Source organism: Clupea harengus, chromosome 7 (assembly GCF_900700415.2).
Source record: "Clupea harengus chromosome 7, Ch_v2.0.2, whole genome shotgun sequence".
NCBI lineage: Eukaryota > Metazoa > Chordata > Actinopteri > Clupeiformes > Clupeidae > Clupea > Clupea harengus.
The window spans coordinates 11,762,495-11,784,978 of NC_045158.1; the positions used below are offsets into that span (position 1 = coordinate 11,762,495).

Here is a 22,484-nt window from a genome sequence, read left to right on the forward strand (position 1 = left end):
TCAAACCTAAATGATAGCACTGGATCCCCATGCAGAGGGCCCCGCCTGCTGTTAGATTACAAATTAAATTGTCAGATCTTGTTAGATAATGGCAGCTGACACAAACACACAGTACCATGCCCACTAAGATGAAATTAATCTTTAAATGCAAAGTAATTACATTAACTAACATTCCCCTAATCAGTGCAGATAATTGCTTCTGAAGGAATTAAGGACCAGTTGTTCCACCTAAGCTCCACAGAGGTGGGGTTTTCTCATGGTGCTATTTAGGACCAGGGTTGGTGGTGAAATGGATAGTCTGGCCATTGGGTCTTTTTGAAGCTCCTGTGTTTTTAAGAATTCATCACGTTGAGCGGTGCTCTTGCATGACAAATGAAACATGTCTCCCGCTCAGTACAGCATCCATATCCAAGTGGAAAGCAGGTTAATTACTTCCTTGTTGTTGTTACTAGTATCCTCCAAAGAGACCACGGGCCAACCTTTTCTTATGGTAATTTCCCATCTCGGAGGCTCTGTGCGTTCATCTCTGTTCATCCATTTTGCGTTTTGTAATTGTCATGTCGACGGCACAGCAAGGAAATGTGATTCATTGTGACGAGTTTTACACAGCATCTGACTCGCAAGACTTTGGGGAAGTAGCGGCTCTTTCAGAAGCTAATGAAGCCCCAGTGCAACTTGGGGGATTGGCCACTTTCATTTGTTCATTTGAGCGTTTGAGAAGCAGGATTGGCGTGCAGGCTTTTAGCGTAAATTATGGGAGCACGACCCAGAACAAGCACCTGTCCAATTTGACCCTGTGATGCCTCGTACCATTGTGATTCCACTCTCTTCTAAATACATAGCACTTAACTCCCAGAAAAGGTTTCACTCCAGGCCGTCCACCGCTTGACTGAAACTCAACATTAATGCTAAAAATGTCTGGGTTTAACTAGCAACCCACTGTGATGTTCTCTTTTAACGTCTTCGTCTCCTTTGGTAGGGCTTTTAAATGGCTTTGTTCTGAAATTATGCCCTGGCGCAGGGCAGCTGTTAAAGTAATTGACTCAAAGGTGACCTCGGAGCAGTGAGTGCCTCTCCCTGCAACACTGCCCTCTTATGATTCGAGCTCACCCGGCGCACAAGGACACACAATTTTTCCAGGCATCTTCTTCCTCTCTTTCTTTCTCTTTCTTCATACTCAAAGAGCAAGGGAGAGGGAGAGGCCAAGAGAGAGGGACACTTCCGTATCTCTATATTGATAAAAATATGTAGAGGCAATCTGTCATAATTATTATTATCTCCATGCAAGAATTAGTTTTCCAGTCCATTAATTTCTCAGGCTACACGCTGCTTACCACTCTATACGTCAACAATCTAAAAGCTTCACTTTGCACCATAGGGGTCTGTACTCTCTTGGGCCTGCAGTGCTTGATTATCCATATATGGCCCTTCCATAAATCCTGCAAGACTCAAATGCCTTTTTCTCGATGATATTGAAAATGTGCTGCCCTCGGAAAAAAGGGGAGCAGGATGCCTAGGCATGATGTAATGGAATCCACAGTAATGGGAGCACAACGTCCTGCAGATGAGAGGAGTGGGTGAGCATGGCAAAACGCAGCCGGCGCCCGGGAGACGAGTGAAGCCCTGGAGTGAAGGGCAAGGGGGTTTTTATCCACTTTTATTGAGAACCGGGATGCAGTGTCGTCTTAAGTTAGCCAAGGCATGAATAATACGGTTGTGGGGCACGTCGGCATGCTAGCGTGGTGTCCAGGGTCGAGGAGCTGCTGTTGTTGGAGCCTGTGGATGTCCCTATGTCGCTAGTGCCTCGAGAACGCCAGCTGCATGTAAATGTTTTTCCTTTCGCCGAGCGAACAAGCGAGTGGTCACGAGTCACGGGCTGTAAGGCCGTGTGTTAAATATGTGAAAACTGTATGGAGGAAAGGATATCCCTGTGGGAAAAGATCCTCCATTTTCCCCAATTTTCCATTCCATTAGGTAGATTCAGATGTTCTTTATAGAGCCTGTCTTTGCCTTTGGGGAAGTCAGGGAAGGGAGGGGGGAGGAATAAAGAGAGAGAGAGAGAGGGGGGAGAGAGAGAGAGAGACTCATTGATTTGTCCTGCTTCTGAGCTTCTCTTTGCACGTCTGCCCGTACAACTCCCAGCAGATTGCCAACGTGTTTAATGTCCTGGGCTCTCCATTTTCGGCTGCAGGCTCCTTCAGTTTTCCTCGGGCCAGAGGGACATCTCCCCCTGTCCGCTGACACAGATGCTATTATAATATTGTTAATAAGGTTTTATATGGGTGAGCATATAGACTGACAGGGGACTGTGAATGCACATTTTTATTCTCCACTTTGAGTATATTTCTGTCTGTAGAGAGACTATTTCCTCTTTTATTCAATGGTAATCTCCTGTCCTCCTCTCTTTTTTTAACAAAAGATTTAAACCAGCATAGGTCTGTGCCATCACATTCAGTTTTTTCATTTAAGCCTGCTGCGTACACTGGAGACCTTGGGTAGAAAATCTCTGCAAAAATGAAACAAAATCATAATAAATGATGAGTTTATTTGCAAAAATTATTGCGGAACTAACTCATTGAGCCTAGTCTGAAGTCTGAACCGTTTTTGTTTACAGTAATTCTTTGGGAACTGCACTAACCTGGAAAAAACATTATTTTACAAAACACTATTTTACAGTATTCCATAGTGTAACTCAGTGTTTTCACAATATTCTATGGTGTTACTCAGTGTTTCACAGTATTCAGTATTAGTATTTCTCAGTATGCAGGGAACCTTTTTCCGGACTGAAAACACTCAGACGCACAATAAGCCCCAGCAGACCAGCCACGTGGACCGTGGCCAGTTTCTAGCCCAAGGTTAGCTCGCCGGACCTGGGCTTGACAGCAGTGGTGGAGGATGCAGTAGCACAGGCCAATGGGATCAGGTGTGGGTCTGGTCTGCTGATGTGGGCATTCCACGACTCGCCTCTTTTATGGACTGTCGCACAGCATGCACCTCAAAGGGTGGGGGGGGATCTTGAATCAACCCAGGGAAAGGCCCTGGCTGTCCATCGGGGACCCTGAAGCCGATGCACGGTTACGTGACCACATCACGCCACCGCTGTTGTGTGTTCATTATACAGGTCGTGCGTCGTAGACGCTTTGAAGAGACTGTGGCCACATCAGACTGACACCTACAGGGACCCATAATTGAGAGTGTGCCTTGAATGGGAAGCTGCGGTGTACGACTGGCTGTCAGAAATGATTATAGACTTTGTTAGTCCATGGGAGGCATAGTAAAGCTGCTGTAAAACCAAAGGATGAACAGCTCTATACTGGTTTATTCAACGCTGAGCTTTGTGTTTGTGTTTGTGTTTGGGTTTGTGTGAGTCATAAAGCACGGTTCTGTGATTCAGACTTTGGTTCCTGCTACTTTGTCATTACTTAAGGAGACATCACACTCCATTTAAAGGTGGAAAACAACTGAGGTTCTTGGGAAGGAGGATGCCAGTCAAACAGATGCAGGTCACAGATAGAAAGTCTGCTTGACCAGCCTGTCAGTGTAACGTTCTTCACGTCTTTGGGGAAAGCGAAGTAAGACTAAAACCTAGATTGGCTGTATAGACAAGGAACTCTGCTATTAAACAACTGGAGCAGAGAGTCATACAGTAGCACTGAGGTATATCAAACCAGTCAAACAGTCAAACAGACATTTCAGTATTTAACCAGCAGCTGCTAAGGCCCCATGTGACGTACTGCATTACATTGCCGTCACATAATTTAATTCATAAATGACAAGGTATTTCTCATCTTCAGTGTTGATCGTGATTATATTGTTAAATTATAAATGGCTGTGACAGCTTCATCACTTATTTTTGAAGCTATTTTGTTTTCTTGTCATGGAAACGGAACTCTCTTAATGAACGTCCATTTGCATGGAGTGCAGCTGTGTGGGAGCGCTCTGACCCAGAGCATCTGAAGACCTCATGCACAGCCAGTATTCTTTCCTGGTGTGAGGAGTCGGAGGGAGACCGCTTGGTGCCAGGAACAGCTTTTCATTCCAAGTATCAGGAAATATCGCATTTGTTTTGGCCATGTGTACGTCTCCCTGTGTTTTATTGCGTGTGGCAGAGTGGCAAAATATGCCCTTCCACGCGACGCCTGAGTAGGCTTCACACCTTTCAGTCTGGAGCACTTTGGGACCTCTGCCAGCGCTCTGTCCGTGTCGGCCCACACTCCGACAAATTGAAGCATTTCCGCCGTGTGCAACAGAGACCTCCACGGTGTTAGAGAGAAGGCTGGGCGTGTTGCATCACACGCTGAGTCTTTTTATTTATGATGTTATGGTGATGTGGCAGCATATGGTGGGGCTAAACTACGCCCTCTGTCTCTCTGCAACTTCTAGCCTGCTGTGTTCTGCGTGAGCCAGCAGAGGTCCAGCGATGGCACCGTGCCTGGTTGCTTATTGATGCCTTTTCTAACAATTGACTCTTTAGCACCTTCCAGCATCACCTCACTGCTGTCCAGTGTTGTTGCCTGTAAGTAGTGATTGTTTTATTTGTCTGGTCAGCCACAACCACTTACAGGGGCAAGGGGACCGTCAGGAAGATCCATTTCTGCCCATGATGTTTATTTAGACAGATTCTCTGCACGGTTGATAGTGCCCTTAGCTTAATTTTATACGAGTGAAATGTAGTGAAGGTTCAGTGAAGTGAAAGTGCAAATCATGTTCTGTATCATGTCTCATTAATAACATTGCGTGTATTTCTTGGAAAGTGATGACATGGCATTTTCTTTCTTGAGGGGCAAATGTCAGAACAATATGTTGCTCCTGCAGCACAACTGATATAGCAATGCACAGAGGACACAGGTTCAACACCCAAGGAGCACGTAAACTGATGGAAATATTCTGTGTATCTACAGATGGAAATGATGGAATGGGTTTATTTTTCATTCTGCTACACAAGAGAAGGGTCATATTCTTCAACCTGACATACGTACTGTACAAGACTTGTATATCTGTGCAGCAGTATTTCCTGTACTCCTGACATGAAACAAACATCCCCCTCCAACCTGGAGACTTCTGGAGGCTACCCAAGAGCCCTCCTGGGGCTGGATTCTCCTGCAGGTCCGAGGAGAATTACAGTGTGTAAAACACCGGGATTACAGCAGCCCAGCCAGCTCCCCGTCCTACTCTCCATGCCACTCTGGATCAGTGTGGCTTGTTTCTCTCATGTTCCTCCACCGAGAGGATTAGCAATGGCCCCCGTCTTTCCTCTCTCTCCTACTCCCACATCCCCACACCCCCTGCACCTTGCCAAGTAGAATGGACAGAGTCTGCCTTGTGCTCCCGGCCCTCTTGCTTGGCACCCCAACTACCCCCCAAGGAACGACCCCTGGCCCCCCCGACCCTGACCATAATTGGCTGGGGGGATGAAGCTGGGGCGTGGAGCACTAACATTTCACTTCCTTTCGGCGGAGGAGAAGATTACTTATATCCTGGAAAAGGTCAAGAGAGGTGTACACGTGCTTTTTTAATAAAATAAACGGCGGGGGCGAGCAAGTGAACAAGGTGCTTGATTTGACGCTGACATCAGAAACATGATAGGTGTCGACTCACCAAGAAAGCAAATTGAGTCTCATAAAATACTGTCCTTTGAGAATCGCCAAACAAAAACGCATCACTGCTGGAATGCGCCTAGAAGCGAACACCTTACATAAAGCTCCCCACTAATTAAACACTCTAATGTTCTTCACAAGAATTGGGTATTTTTCATTATTAAAAAGATTTATTGTTACCAATCTATTTAGCTGGTTGTCAGACCACAGGACCAGTGTGAATCTCTCCCTGCTGGCCTAATTAAATTGTGCTTAAATTCCGAGGTCACTGGGTTTTCAAGACATTGTGTGTCCCACAGGGGTGGGACAAGGCATTAGGCGCAGTAAGACAGACTCACCACGCCATATTCCTCAGAAAGAGCACTTAACAAGCCACAGTTTAAAATATTAAAGAACACCGCCATCATCATCTACAAGCTGTTATGCTTGCCTGCTACTTTCTGTGCATCCTGTTTCATACATGCTTAATGCAGCAAACACCCACAGAATAGGCTACCTACACCAGTGCTGCAGGAGCATTAGTCTCTTCCATTACCCACCAACTAGACCAGTGCCCAATTATATTCATTCTACTTTATGTCTATGTGTCTCTTTATCTTTTTTCTGTGCATGATATATCCCTGAAAAGATCCCTTAAAGAGAATTTAACGCTTTAATTACAGATTGGAATGTAGGGTTGCTGTCGTGCTTCACTTTCTCGTTTGCTCCTCCTGTCTCTCCCTTTCCTTTCGTTTTATTCTCCATTTCCATCTGTCTTTGTCTCTCCCAAACACCAAGGTTTCAGTTTAGTTCCTTATTTCATGGCCTCATTTCCATTTCGTTTAGTATAGTTTCAGTGATAGTTTTAGTAATTTTTAGTTAAGGACAAAAGTTGTCACAGATTAGTGCAGTTTATCTGTATATTAGTTTAATGTAGTTTTAGTTTTACATGTTCTTCGGGTAAATTGTTTTATTTCAGGTCACGAAAATGTCCCAAAACCATTGGTTTTCGTGTTAGGGTTATTACCGTAAACTAAAACTATTCCCCTCCCTCCGTGGGTCTCATTTTCTCCCTCCCTATATCTCCCAACTCTATAACCCTCTGCCTACACCCCCTTTTCTCTTTCCCACTATCTCTCTGGATATCCACACTCCTTTTTCTCTCTCTTTCTCTTCCCTTCTTCTCTCCTCTCCCACAGCCAGTAGAAATATTGCGTAGGGCTGCTGGGGTCTATTCCCCATCAGTATCCCAGCACGACGACCTGGGGAGATCCTGTTAGACTCCTCACTCACTCCCGCCGAGCAGAGTGATGCTTTCTAATCACTCTGCAATATAGCCGCACTAATGGCCGGCACCTAAAATAATAAGAAACCTTGTGACAGGAGAGAGTGGGAGATGGGGGGTGGTCCTGGGCGAGAGAAGCCATCTCCGCCATCGCATGTAATGCGTAGCCGTAATCGATGTTCTCTCCTAAACATAATCCGGTGCGTGATGAGTGTTGTGCGTGCCTGAGCACCATTGAGGGGGCCAACTGTGAGAAGGCCTCTGCGTATTCCTAAGCCTGAGCTCAAAAAGCCATTCACTTCGATGTCTGGTTCAATTTCATTCCATATTGCATGAAAATAATCTGCTTTGCTCCTGTTTTCTACGAGTCATTCGTTTAATATCAATCAGCCTTCAGGATTTCAAATATATGCAGCCATTTTAACCTACCTGAAGTATTTGATCATTTTTTATTCTGGGAAGGCATGTATTTGTCTCATATCCTACAGATACTGCAATAGGCATCTACTCACACCTCACACAAACCTTTCAGTGTTCAGGCTACAAGGGCAGTTGAAAAAAAATGCAGTGTGTTGTGTTCAAAAAGATTGACTTTGCTTTGACAATCATTTCTACTTCAAACTTGTTTTTGTTGTATTTTTTTCCACACGCCCACCACCTGTGGGTATGCTTTGGCTATGGCTCCAGCACTGTTGGGAAAATAATGGCTGTCTTTGGGATTTGTGATCTCTGTGTGATATTGGTTTAGGATGACCTCCAGCCACAATCACAAGATCACAACCAGTTGACAGATGGAAGCCAAAGAATCAGCCCTGTTGGCCTTTTTAGTGTCTAGTGGTCCACATTGTATGAGCCTTTGACAATATTATCCCTGAAATACAAATGTTGGGTGAACTATTTTGTGAATATTTGATAACCCGTCTTTTCTAAACAACATTTATAAAAGATGTAATTGAATTTGCATTTAACACGACCAGCACAAGTACAGTACATTCAGCCTCTTGATTTCCCTTGTTATCCAACTGTTGACCTCAACTTTACCAAATTGATCAAAACATACTTTTGTGATCTCTTGCTTGTTTGCCTGAACTCTGTGGGAGTGATAAAATAAAGGCACATACTGCACAACTAATACAAACAAAAGAAACCCTGTCATAGACTCCTCACTAGAACATAGAGAAGGCAAAAACTGAAGGTCACTGAAACACTTTTGTTTGGAGTGCCTGGGGGATTTGATGTAAATGTTTTTATTGGAAACTAATCAAGCAGCCGGTACAGGTTAATTAATGATGACAGCCTGTTGAACAATCCTCCTATGCAAGGTCAAACTCGTTAAACAAATATACTATGAATGTTTTTATTCCCAATGATTCTCATATTTCTTTTTCTTTTTTATTAATTTCATTCCCATTGTCGGCAAATACGTTTTTACATTATGTTCCACTGATGTTTTTTTTCAAAACAAGAACAGCTGTCTTGTCAACACACATAGTTTCAGTAACTCATAGCAGACATTTAAGGCAGATTGTAGTAGCTATTTTTTTCTCTACAAAACAAAGCACTCTATCTCTCTGTCTCTCTCTCTCTCTCTCTCATATGCAATTAGTTGATGCCAGCTGATAAATATATGAGAAAACATAACTGACTAACATAACCAATGGTTTCATCATTAACCTGTGGATGGCTATTTCCTCTCACATCCTAAATGTAATGATTCTACAGAAGCATGTTCATTTTCACATCTCCTATGGTAAATCAGTGACAAGCATTATTGCATCTTATTTTACAGCTCCTCAGAATGTTGCAAAAGGGTTTAATTAAATTGAATGGGTCATCTCAATGTTCAGAGGTCTTTATAATGACCACTGCAAAAAAGTTAATGACCATTGCCATTGGTAATGGGTTTTGTGCTTCTAATTCACATGAAACCAAATTCTTTCATTTGTAACCATCTGTTGTGGCAAATGAACACAGCACTCATGCCTAAGACTCAGATTGCTCAGACTTGCAAATTACTGTGATTATCTCAGATCTGTAATTTCTCAGGTAGTGGCTCAGTTTGTATTTAATCAGTGAATATTGTTTCAAAGCCAGGGTGATTACTGCATGGTGCAAGGGGGGGCTCAGTGGTCTGATAAGTCAGGTGCCGCTGCTGCACTCTTTCCTTCTTTCTCTCTTTCTTTCTTTTTCTCTCTCTCTCTCTGTTGCTCTGGAATGGCCCTGTGCAGGCGTATGTCTACCACAGCTGTGTAATCACACCCTGTCACTGTCACAGACGTGCTCGTTTTGCATGCTCCATTTGTTTTAGGCCACTATAAAAAGAAACCGAGACCTGAGACGTGCAGTATTTGATCTCTGGGATTCTTCTGCAATCCAACTGGCAGGCATTTGTGTGTGTGTGTGTGTGGTCGCCTAATTTATTGCAAATCTTTTTTTTTTCTTCCTCTTCTTAGTTAAGCACGGCTGCCGCTTGATGTTGAAATTCCTGTGCTCCAGGCCAGTGCTGAGAGAGAATTGAGTTCAGTAGTCGTAAAGAGTTCTTCAAACACCGTGTTTCCAAGGATCTTTTGATGTCATAGCACTGAGAAAAAAAGGGCAGGGAGAAAAGGCTGGGGTGAATCGGCTGCACTTGCACATAGTTTAATTTTTATTTGATCAGCCAACCAGCCCGCCGCCTATGCCAGCATTGCATTCAAATGCCATGACACGTGTTCACCTGGATGCTTCTGGACAACCTGGATCAAAAGCAAATGTAGACATGTATTAGTTTCGGTGGTAATTAGCTCCTTTTTCTCTGTCCTCCCTCGTGTGTGTCTGCAAGCCCACACCTTCAGGCCTCAGCCTCAGGCCTCAGCCTCCGCCTGGAAGGCACGGTTCTGCTTTGTCAGCGTGTCACTCCTGTCGATTTCGACCACTACATTGCATCGACTTGCGGCTCAGTGTTTACAGAACACAGACACTATCGATGCAAAGCCACAACCCCTGTTTCAAACACAATACCACTGATGCCACAACTGAAACTCTAAACCGTCCTTGTTCGTATTCACCGTTCTTTACTGTGTAGCGTTGCAGGGTTTATGTTGTGGGGAACAAGTCAGGAATAATTCTCTCTCTTCGTCTCGGTCTCTCTCTCTCTCTCTCTATCTCTCTCTCACTCGCTCGTTCTCTTGAATTCTACTTCATGAAAACATAATGGAGTCAAGCGTCTTTCGGAAAAGCCACTTGAAGTCTTTGAACAGAGCAACTGTGTGTGGCAGCAAACAAACATGGTGTTTGCACCTGCATAACAGAACACCAGAGACCACTGATTGCTGTACTACACTCGGAGTTGGAGGATTCCATTATTTATTAGAATGTACTGATAGAATTTATTATCAATCAGCGTCTTTTGTGCAAGATTATATATATATATATATATATATATAGAGAGAGAGAGAGAGAGAGAGAGTGAGAGATAAATCAATGAAATCAATACAAAATTTTTATAAAATAGGATTATGAGGATGCTAAACTAAAAAGGTATGTCTTATGATTTATTTTAAAAGTGGTAACAGATCGTGACTCCCTCAGCTCCTGTGGTAGGCGGTTCCAAAGGCGAGGACCACAGACACTAAATACTGCCTCCCTATATTTCATTGTCCTCAACTAAAAGGACATTTTCAGAGGATCTGAGTGTTCTAGTACAAGTGCTGCTGCAATTTGAATGATTTGTAGTTTATTTATAGCTTTCTCAGGTAGACCAGGAAAAAAATCAGCATTGTGGTAATCTAGCCTGCTAGTGATAAACACATGCATAATTCTCTCAGTATCTGCCTGGGAAAGAAAGGGTTGAAGTTTAGCAATATTTCTAAGGTGGCAAAAAGCATTTTTAGTGACATTACTTATGTGTGATTCACAGTTAAAGTCAGGGTCTGTGTTCTGTGTTCTGTGTTCTGCATAACATTGTCATGATATATATACAGGGTTTTGGGTGTTCACTGTCACTCTTTGTCAGGCCATGAAGGTGTGTTCAAATGTGTGCATGTATGTGTAGGTAAATCTATACATTTTATTGTTTGTATAAATATATCCTTGTGTGTGAGTGTGTGTGTGTGTGTGTGTGTGTGTGTGTGTGTGTGTGTGTGTGTGTGTGTGTGTGTGTGTGTGTGTGTGTGTTAGTGTAAAAGTGTGTGTGTGTGTTAGTGTACAAGTGTGTGTGTGTGTGTGTGTGTGTGTGTGTGTGTGTGTGTGTGTGTGTGTATGTTGGTGTCCTTGGTTGTGTGTGGTAGTTCAGCATGCCAGAAGAGAAAAGGAGGCAGGCAGCTAATCAATATAATAGCTGGCTGGAGCCATTTTCCAGCCCCAATCCCTCTCCATTTCCCTGCACCAGGGTTTGATTCAGCTCCTCCTGCCTCAGCTTGGCACCACAGAACCCCCGACACCCCCACCACCACCTCCACCCCACTCATCCCAGGCACTTCTCCCCCTCTCACGTAAGCCTGGAGCCTGGGCACGTCTGGTGTTAACGCTGCACAATGCGTGAAGGACTGCCTCTGATTAAAGGCAAGCCGCCCCTTCTCACGAAAATGTGAAAATGTCAAGAGGAGATGGCGATACAGCGAACAAAAGGGACGTTCAGTGCTCACAGGAGCATTATGGGATGCTAATAGTGCCTTTCTCCTGCCTGCTGCACTAGCCCGAATGCCCAGACAGTCGATCATTTTATCCGTAGGGGGAAATGAGCCCTTATCTGTCCCTCTGAAGATAAGGATATGCTTCTCTCTCTCTCCCCCTTTCCCTCTCCATCTCTTTGCCTCTTTGCTTCTCCTGGGTTGCGCCTTGGATTTCAGTAGCCGGGGTTTGGGAGAGGGAGTGAGGAGTTCACCTTACATGTTAGTGGACGTCAGCATTGTGCAATTGGAAAGGTTTCCAGCAAGACTTATTTTGAATAGAGTTCTCTATGCAACATGCAGTGTTGCTTGCTTATCGTATGAGTTCTTCTCCAAAAGAAGGAACTGCACACTCAAGTGGAGACATCACGATTTTGGTCCAATTTATATAATAACAATCCCTATTTGTGAAGGCCAGAGTGTCCCCATGTGTACTTCGGGGTGACCTAAGGCTCAAAACAACAAGCAAACATAACTTGAAAAGAAGAAGCGCATTAAACCGTACCTGGCTGCGCTATCAATAAACAAAGATAAAAGAGTTAAAAGGTCAGTTCAAAACTAGAAGGTAAAGGAACTATTTGTAAAGTAGGTTGATAGTATCAAATTAGATATATCTTTATGTGAACAAAATAGAAACTGTGACTCTACAGCTCAACTCTCAGAATATCAAAGGCGCTATCGCAACACTAAGGCATACTGATGTTTGGTCTGTCAACTGAAAAGTAGGCAAGAAACAGTGACAGCCAGAATAAAGACAAAGGAAAAGCAGCTCTCTGCTGAGTGGTGAAAATAACACGAGTGCAACACCAAACAGAAAACAGTGCAGGGTTACCAAACTGTCACAGGATGTAACAACATCTATTTCTTTCTTTCTTTCATTCATTTCTTATTTTCTTTATTTATTCCTGTCTTCCATACTTCTTTCATCCTTCCTTCCTTTTATTCCTCACTGTCCCCCAGCTTTCACTTCTCGGTTTGGCCTATACAAGCACATTAATGAAAATCCCACTTGGGTGAGTGCAGCCACATTTGCTTAGCCTTTTTGTCGGGGCATGTCAAGGTGTCCAAGGGGAGGGCAGAAGGCAGGGAAGGGGGGATTGGGAGATGTGTTTATTCAGGCTGCCGCAGCCTTATTGGCCTACTCCTCATATCTGTGCAGATGACCTCGGGGATAATGTTTTATCGACAAGACAAGCTCCAGGTTGTTTTCTTCTCACGCGCACAAGCACTTAGCATAGCCAGAGTGTTGTAAACTTCAGACTTAATGAATCTCACTAATCAGTCTCCTACACCGAAAGGCCTCCGTCCGATTGCACTGATATTGCTTTGCTAGCCCGTGCTGATAAAGACAAAACCTTGGTTGTGTTGTGAGCCACGAAAATTACTAATGACAGTCTTCAGGAGAGGCTGTGTGTGTGTGTGCGCGCCACATTAGTTGTAACTTTGTTGTCTAGTCCAAGCAACACACTGATTGGTATTGAGCAAATCTGCAGGGGTTGTTGACCGCTTCAGTAATGACATTGGCTAGTATGTGATAGAGGGGTTCGTGATGGGAGCTAATGCTGGCTTGTAATGACAATGGCACAGACTAATACACATATTGATGAAAGAGTGACTGTTCATATGTCTGCAATTGTAATAGCGCACAGTGAAATTATTGAAATGTCAAACTTGAACAGGACTACTTGAACACATAGAAAATAAATGGGTATTACATGGTAAAAATATAATAAGGTATTACAGGGCTTGATGGACTTTCAGTAAGAGTCCTCCTCCTTTCTGCTATGAATATTAGATATATGTTAGAATGAACACTATCCCAAGACACAGTAGGACAGTTGTGAGAATGACATGCTCTTTGAAAGTCGACCTGTGAAGGCCTTTCAAATGTGACTCGGCAGCAGAATCTCAGGGCTGATTAATAATACAACACAGTGGTCAACAAGATTAAAGGGCACAGTCACGTTGAGCCAGAAGGGAAATACCATGAAGACACACACAGGCAAACAAACTCCCATGCTCACACACACACAGACACACACACACACACACACGGATCCTCAAACATAGTGCATGTCCTTGTGCATACATCATTACATACACACACACACACACACACACACACACACACACACACACACACACACACACACACACACACTCACACATTCACACATTCACACAAACACACAAATGCATGTTCACATTCACACATACTGTATGTTCTTGCAGACACATACACACACATGCAGTGAGAGAACCTCTCACAAATTTGAAGTGGTTAGAATTGATTTGAGTGTGACAATGGCAAGGTCCACTCTTTGGCTCTATGGTGAGGCGCTGAAGGTGATCTTGAGCCGCCTGTGAGAAATTAGCTTTTCTAATGGAATTTAAGCGACTACCGTACATATAGCCCTCTGTGATAACAGCTTATAGACCATCACGCGGCAGGCTTACCATATCGTCCCATTCATTCACTACTTCTATTGTATCTGACTTAATGGTCCACTCCAGTTGTAATTTTGAAAAGACAAGAGTGAGCAGCAGCTTTAAATGTTTTCCTGTCTGGGTGGAGTCGCGGTATTAGGACGTGTTATTTAAGCAGTGTTAGTGGCGTGTGATGGAGTAAGCGGGGAGTCTGGGTTCCTGCCAGTCGGTACGCTGTGGGCCAGCTCGTCTGCTACAGCCAAACTGGACTGGCTTTCAGCGAGTATATGGAGCCAAATGACTCATGGGCATTAGCTAAAGGTCTCCCTTCCTCTGACTCCTTCTTCTTCTTCTTCTTCTTCTTCTTCTATTTCTCTCTTTTCTTGTCCTGAACTTTGCACCAGTGTCTACTTATTCAGCAAGTTCTTGAGGCTGTCCAGAGAAAGCGTCTGGGGGGGGGGGGGGGGGGGGGGGGGGGAAGTAAAGTGTTCATTAGGAGGAGATTTGAAGGTCAAATAAGCAGGAGAACCATTTTGTTTATACTTCTGTCTCTCAGATTCTCCTCATGTCTGTGTACATGAGGTGAATCAGTCATTGAAACTGAGCATGTGTTTGTGTATGAGCGAGATAGAGAGACAGATGTGTTTTTAAGTGCGTGCGCATTTGTGTATGAGTAAGCCTATGTGTGTGTGCATGTGTGTGTGTGTATCAGGGTTTCTGCTAGGTGCGGCGTCCAGACAACTTTGAAACTTATCGGATACCTTTTAATAGTTTAACATCATATGTTACAATATAACATATAAATATAATGTACACCTAGGTTGATGAAAGACTGACTCAAAATCAGTTTGATTATTATTTACTGATCAGTAACAATTAAGCAAAACGAACAGTAACAATTGAGAAAAACCTCAATATTAGCCTCTAAAATGTAGGCTATTACAAAACTTCTATAACCTGTAACATATGTAGCCTGTTTAAAAAAAAGAGGCTAGGTCTACATGGCATCAAGTAGTCGATTGTAATGTTTACTATAGTGCTGGACCCAAACGCTCAACACCAAAACACAGTTTTTCATCGAGAAGTCTTACCTTACAACACAGGATTCCAACAAGAATAGGATACAGAGTGCAGTGAAACAGCGTGAAGACACAAACACCGACTGACATAGAACGAAGGAAACCAAGGGTTTAAATACACAGGGAGCCCCAAACAGGGGAAACATCATCGGTTTAATACAATGAGGGGCAAATGAACACAGTAAGGCAGACAGTAATTGTGCAGAGACAGAGACACAAGGAACAACAGAAGCACATGGCTAAATAAACAAAGGTGCGCATGGCAATGAGAGGTACGGCTGCTGATTCAGTTGTTACTTCAAGAGAAGTCACACCCTTTTGGTAATAAAAGTACTGTTAGCTGTTAAGACTGTAAGCTGTCAATACACAAATGTCCTGTTAGGGATAGCCTAAATTAGCATTACATTATTAGCATTACATTATTACGGACATTTTGACTGGACATTCTTACGAGTTTTGAAGTTATCTTTTTTTTTAAACTGGGAGAGGCTAATGGAAACCCTGGTGTGTGTGTGTGTGTGTGTGTGTGTGTGTGTGTGTGTGTGTGTGTGTGTGTGTGTGTGTGTAAATTTCAAATAGCAAGGAATCTGGGGATCTAAAGTTTGCATCTCTGTTGCAGTGGTACCTGATGGAAAACTATGTGCGCTTCAGACTTCCTGCATGATAAACACATCACTGCATAATGAGCTCTTAATTTCCACCTGAGGTGGGCACCGAGACCGGTGGCACAATGCAGGGATAGTTGTGTATGGAGGGAAGCACACTTTCTTTTTATTCAAGACTTGTTTTTCTTTCCTTTTGTCATGCATTTTAATGTGACAACATTTGTTTTAACATAATGTCCGTCTCTGCTTATGCAACCATGTGGCTGTGTATACAAGCCATGCATCGGCAATGTATTTATTTCATATCTTGTTATGAGTTTGACACAACCCCTTGTGCTCCTTGTGGCATTATCATAAATATTAATTTTGATCCTTTTGAGATCATGTTACATTTGATTATTCAAATGATAAACATGGAAAACTAGACAAGACACAGAATACTAAGCAGCAGTTGTGGTGTCACTGAAGAAACTCCGTAGGATAATTCATATATGCACAAATATGTACCTTTATTACATAGTAATAACACATTTACTACAGTATAATAAATAGGTTGAAATGGTACCTTCAATGGGTCTTCAAATTTACCTTAAGTGATTTAGTCAGTCAAAAACTCTCCACGAGCCGCCACTGAATGAAACTGAACAGCTTTGTGATTGAGCTAGTAAATGATGGAGAGAGCGGGAGAGTGAGAATGAAAGAAAGAGAATTTTAAAGGCAGAGCCGTTTGTTTGGCAGGGTATTCGGGGGGGTTGACACAGACCCGTGGAGCTCGGCGAGAAAAAGGGGCCCTAGTAGTGAAGATGTTCCAACTCATTGAGCATGTGGCAATGCGCTGCATTTCTCATACAGCCCTGATGCAATTGAGTTCGGGACATCGGGAGCACCCTCTCCACACCCCCGGGCGCCGCACCGACTGGCAGAAATGAGAGACTGATAGCTGCACGCTGCTGCTCAGCAGACCTAGCCAGAGGCAAACATCTGACGCACACGGTCCCATAACCAAATAATGCAACAGATCTCACTGCTCACGAAAGGGATATGACAAAAGGATAAGGAAGAAAAAAGTAAAAAGCCATTTCTCAGAATTGTATGCAGTCAGACCTAACTCTTACTTTGTAACTACTGTAATAATTGTAATTACTGACGCCATTTTCAGACAGAAAGCATTTTAAATGCTTTAAATGTCTGGCTGTGCTTTTCATATCTTGTATGGATGGACATCTCTGGGGTGTATAGTTGCATTATTTGTTTTGTCACGGCAGGTTTGGTAAGATTTGACCTCTGACTGGGTCTTTGATTTGGTCTCCTCCCTGTGAGCTAATTTTCTACTTGTGTCTCTGTGTGTTTCAGCTGGCCACCTGGGACCCTGTGCACGGCCTGAACGGGACCCTGACAGACAGGAAACTTGAGAACAACATGAGGGGCGTGGTCCTGCGAGTGGTAATTGTGCTGGTAAGACTCTATCTCTTCCTTCCTCCCCACTGGAAAAGTTTATTCCGGTTTATTCCTCATTTCCGAGAGAACGCCACACTGCGCCGCACCTGCCAAGCCAGCCGGTTTCCTCTCGCTCTACAAGTCTACTTCCTGATTCTGATCCCTGACTCCGATACTAATTAGCAAACCAAGGTGCCATGCTGGGGATGATTTCTATTTGCTGAACCTGAAAATCCTCACTTCAACGCCAGCTCTGGGTTTGCCATCCTCCTCTCAAAACTACCAAGGCATTCTGGGAATGGCATCCCAATTAGCGCCCTGGTGCTCAGCATCCCCAAATCCCTTTCCTTTCTTTTCCCCTCTGATTGGCACAGGGGAGAAAGTGGCCACTGGAATGATCCAGGCGGCCTATCAGCTCATTACGAGCCATTTGGAGGGGGAATGAATTGAAACCCAAGGAGCGGCGCTATATTGAGATTTGAGTTCAGCTATCTCGCCTCCAGCACAGATTTGAGTGAGTCCCTGGAGTTCTTTAAAGATTCAGCGCTTTAAATTCTTCATATCCTTCCCTTTGAAGTCGGCGCTAGAAGAAAGAGATGATGCTACCACTTTGCGGCTCCTTCTGTGTGTCTCTCCCTCTCTTTTTTCCACTTTCTCTCTCTCTTCCCCATTCTCTCCTCCCTCTCTCACTCTCTGTTTCTGCCCCTTTACTCTTTCCCACTCTGATGTTCGTGGGCCTGTCAGACTGAACTTTGAGTTTGTCAGGAGTGCTCTTCGCCCCCGCAGGGACAGTGTTGGGGGGCTAAGAGGCGGTTTTGAGGGGAACTCCGCTGCGCTGTATCGGAAGGGCAGGGTGATGTTGTCCCCCACCTGTAATATGTGTAAACACTACAGCAACAACAGAAGGAACAGCAGAACAGCAGAGGGCTTCTCCTCCTTCATTTAAATGATGCTGTTTATGGAGAACTGGCTGCTAATTAGAGCCAGCTGTGAAAAGTGTGTTGCAGCTAGGAAAGAATATAGGAATTGCAATGATTGCTGTTTTCTAGTCTCTTTTTTGAATTCTTCTCTCTTTGCTGCACACATCTTTAGTGTGTTATGTTTTATCCACATGAGTCCTTTAGCCATCACAAGCATTGACAGTCAGCCATACTAGCCATTCATCGAGATAGCTGACTCTTTTGGTGATTTCACATTTGCTGATGAACTTTAAAAATTACCACAGCCATCAAATTTGTATTTTTCAGTTAAAGTAACACTATGCAACAATTTGACACTTTTTGAGATATGGTTTTATAGGCAACTAGTTTTGGCACCATCCTCAAATTAATTTTTATAGCATATGATCATGTGAAGGACAGATAAACACCTGTGTCTTTCCCACTAGCCATCCAGGGTATGCACTTTGTAGTTCTGTGTTTCCCGGAGCTGGAACACCTTGCAAAACTGGAAGAAAAGCTTTCACAGCATGACATTGCCATCTATACTGCCAAATTACACCAGTTAGTGTGTTGGCAAGCTTCTATCAGTGTCAACGGCTGTTGGTGGTGTTTGCAAGGTTTTTGCATGCCTTTTAGGTAGTTAGTAGGGATGCACGATATTGAATTTTAGCCGATATCCGATATGCCGATATTTATAAGCTCATTTTGGCCGATTGCCGATGCCGATACCGATATATACACCTTTGCTTTTTAATTATTGAAAAGTCTCTCCTGTACTAGAATTAATCTGTTATTATGATAGGGTATTGCTGTAGATACGGGACATTAAAAACTTGATTTGTATCATTTTAGAAATAGACATTCACTCATTTCACAATTTTCATACTTGAACAGTAGGCTACCTCCTTGAACTTGAACAACTACACTCTGGAAATGCAACTTGGCTAACTTGGCAAGCTAGCGTTGGTTAACTGACTTACAGTTTAATAACATCCCTTCTAGGATTTCTAGACTAATCTATGTAACGTTATTACCAAGTTAGCTATATAAATTCCATATACCGGTATGCAAAAGTAAGCCATGTACAGATAGCGTGGGCTCGTGACATAACGTTTCACATCCTGTCAAATGAGATCATCAACTTCGCTGGTATCACGTAGCATGCAAGCTAACTAGCTAGTGTTGTCTAGCTAACTAGCAACTTATTAACTTCTATTAGCGCACGACAGGTAATGTTGCAAAGCGTTGCACGCGGGTGGTCTGCATCTATGCATGCAACCTACGGTACGGCCAAGCTGTCGTCTCCTCTTCCATCTCCTGAAAAGTTTCCTGACAAATAGCATGTCAACATCCTCTGATACTGTGAAGTACTGCCACACAGCCGACGTGTTGAATTACGTTGTTGGCGCTCATAGTAACCAAAACATTTGCTTCGCGTGCGCATAATTCGAACGTCACCTTATCGGCAAGGTACATCGGCAGAAATGTTCATATCTGCAGATGCCGATAATTAAGTTTTGAAGCTTTTATCTGCAGATACCGATGTTGTGCCGATATTATCGTGCATCCCTAGTAGTTAGCGTGCTATTATGATTAGATATCCTCTAAAATCAAAATTGGTTTTATGATCTGTGATAATGCAGTACTGTTATGCGTCCAATTACTGTAAATTACAACTGCATTATGGGAAAATGTAACTTATTCAAGCGGAATTGGACCAATAAGGAATTCAGTGTCAAATGATCCATTTGGAAAGTCAGTCCTTTTTTCTTGTATGAGCTCATAGCTACTTATAAGGATTTTTGTGTGAAAAATAACTACTTGTGGAACGGTATAAGAGGTAATACTGTGAATGATGACACAAACCTCCAGCAGAGATTTTTATGTAGATTTATCCACAACAAACATTTTCATCAGCATGTATGCATCCCATGGTCTTGATGTTGTTGTCTTCCTCTCCCAACTGAGCTACAGGACCTCACACAGGTGAAAACACACCACACATCTTCTTTTAGTACCACCTTAAAATGAACATCAATTAAAACAAACAAATATTTATTTTGGAAATGTACTTCTGAAAGCCTATGTTTCAGTTAAAAGGAAAAGTAAGCTATAGAATTGTAGAAGTTTATTTTTTGTAAATTTCAAAGCACTTTAATGTAGTACGCCATTTCATTCTATAGTTGGATGTCAAGTCCACCCAAGGAATTTAAAAAAGATACTATCCAACTATTTTTTGCAGCTTTTCTTGTACTCTTTTCAGGAATGTTTGTTAACATTTTAAGGCGTATTTTTTGTTTTGTATTTCAAATTCATGAGAAAATATTTGAATAGCAAGGTTATGGGTCTGATTCCTGAGAGATGTGTAATGATAAAGTCTGTATGCTACTTGTACTTTCACTTTGTTAAATGAAATAGACTGCTAAGTCCATAAATGGAAATGTGAGCAATGTAGCTTCTTTGGCATGTGAAATCACCTGACCAGCTTTATCTCCTCATGTACTGTGCCTAGATATATAAGCTCACCTAAAGACATTTGTGGCATTCAAATACACCTGTACTGCACCATCATCAGACATACAGCTTAATATGTGTGCATTAGTTTACATTGTCAGACTTTTGAGTGCTATGCTGCTAACACCTTTGCACATGGGTCAAGGGGCAAAGTAGGGAAATTAATTATTTCATTAATCAGTTCTGACTTTTGACCCTATTTAATTAACTTCAATAGCTTAATTGAAATTGTTGCTCTTTCCTGCATTTCAATTTCAATACAAATTAAATGCATTTCTTCATACAGCATAGTGCCACTCAAAATTGACACTGCCTAAAGCACTTTATACATGCTTGAACCTCCCAGAGCAAGCTTTTCACATTAAGGTTGTATTTTTCCCTAATGCAGTTATGCACTATGCAGGGCATCAATTCTATAGTAAGATACTGTTTAATTTATGGACAATTTCCCATAATGCATTTGTGATTTACAGTAATGCACTACAAAGCTGTTATACAATAATATACTATAGAAATCACCGTATAAAAGTGCAGATTTCACACAGATTTCCAACAGTGAAATGACTAAACCCAGTAACCCAATAGCCCGAAGAGCACAGCCACACCATCCTATTAAATGAGAAGAGACTCCAGTATGATTATGCAAAAGGGTTCAACAAATGTATCCATTAGAGTACCAAAAACCTTTGATAAATTGGGCCGAATTGTGTCATCCTAGTGAATCATCCTCAAGTGCAGCCATTGTTGTAAGGTTAGCTGGTCTGCAAATGACACTGCTTCTTCTTTGTCATCATCCAAAGTACTCTTCAGAGATCGCTGGCAAGCCGGGTAGAAAATGAACCCAAGTGATTTTCAATTTAAGGTCTCTATACTATATTCAAAGCAAAGAGTTGGCTGGCAAAACATAGGGAGGTCTCTCCTTGAAATTGTATGCGTGTGTGTGTGTAGCTAATGTGTGAAACACACACACACATACACACACAGACCTTACTCTTTCATACATTATGCATGTGTAATAAAGCATAAGTCTTATTGAAATCAGCATTGCACCTTTTGCGGCACGCAACACTGTGTATCCATAGGTGCATATATGTGTGATTGTGTGTGTGTGTGTGTGTCTGTGTGTGTGTGTGTGTGTGTGTGAGAGTGTGTGTGTGTGTGCACACGCGCGTGTGTGTGTGTGTGTGTGTGTGTGTGTGTGTGATAGCTGTGGGATCGTGTTTTTCAGTATATCATGGATGATCCAGCCTGAAGAAGCCAGATGAGCTTCTCTCTGAGACTTGAGGATAATAACATCACTGGAGTGTTATTTAAAGCATGGCGACAGGCACAAGGCAGCCATTGATTTGCTGCCTTCCCCATAGAGACCGTTTCAGCTGTGATCTATCTGGGTGTAAAATTGCCATTTCCAGTTTGTGGTGTTATTTTAGAAAACAACTGCTTTAAGGGGGAAAAAACTAATAAAAATGGCAGCGGATGTTTCCTTCATCACTCTCTGACAGTGGAGTACAGGGAAGTGTGCTGCGAGAGGCATATGCTATGGGAGGCTGGGACTCTTAGAACAGTAGGAGGTGAAACAGGGTGGAAGGGGAGAATATTATTCTGCAGGGTGGTTTATTTATTTCTTTATTTATGCGCCTGATTTGTATATGATAACATTTAAGAGGAGAAAAAAATACATGCCCACTCCTTTCTTGCATCGAGCGAAACGCTCCCCTATGTTACCCGGTAGCTTCGTCGAGCCTCACAAACCCCTTTGCGTGTCGGGCTGCGCCACATGTCAGCGTCTCAGCTCTGCCAACCACCACCCCCCACTTCTTCCTCTTCTTCTGCTTCCTTTTCCCCCGCCACCTATCCCCCCTTTCCCTTTCCTTCCCCACCCTCATCCCCATCCCCCCACTCCCCGAGTCTCTCCAGGTTTGTGTGAGCCTGGGTAGGTTCCAAGCATGAGCGGTGCTGACGGGGTGCAGA

At 43.0% G+C, this 22,484-nt stretch overlaps 1 protein-coding gene across 1 annotated transcript in view; it reads left to right on the top strand.

Moving 5' to 3' along the window:
- Positions 1-22,484, top strand: part of grid2 (glutamate receptor, ionotropic, delta 2) — a 287,411-nt gene that overhangs the window by 193,715 nt on the left and 71,212 nt on the right. The window contains exon 9 of the mRNA XM_012830589.3: positions 16,975-17,076. Within this exon, the coding sequence (XP_012686043.2) occupies positions 16,975-17,076 (102 nt within the window). The remainder of the gene's footprint in view (positions 1-16,974; positions 17,077-22,484) is intronic.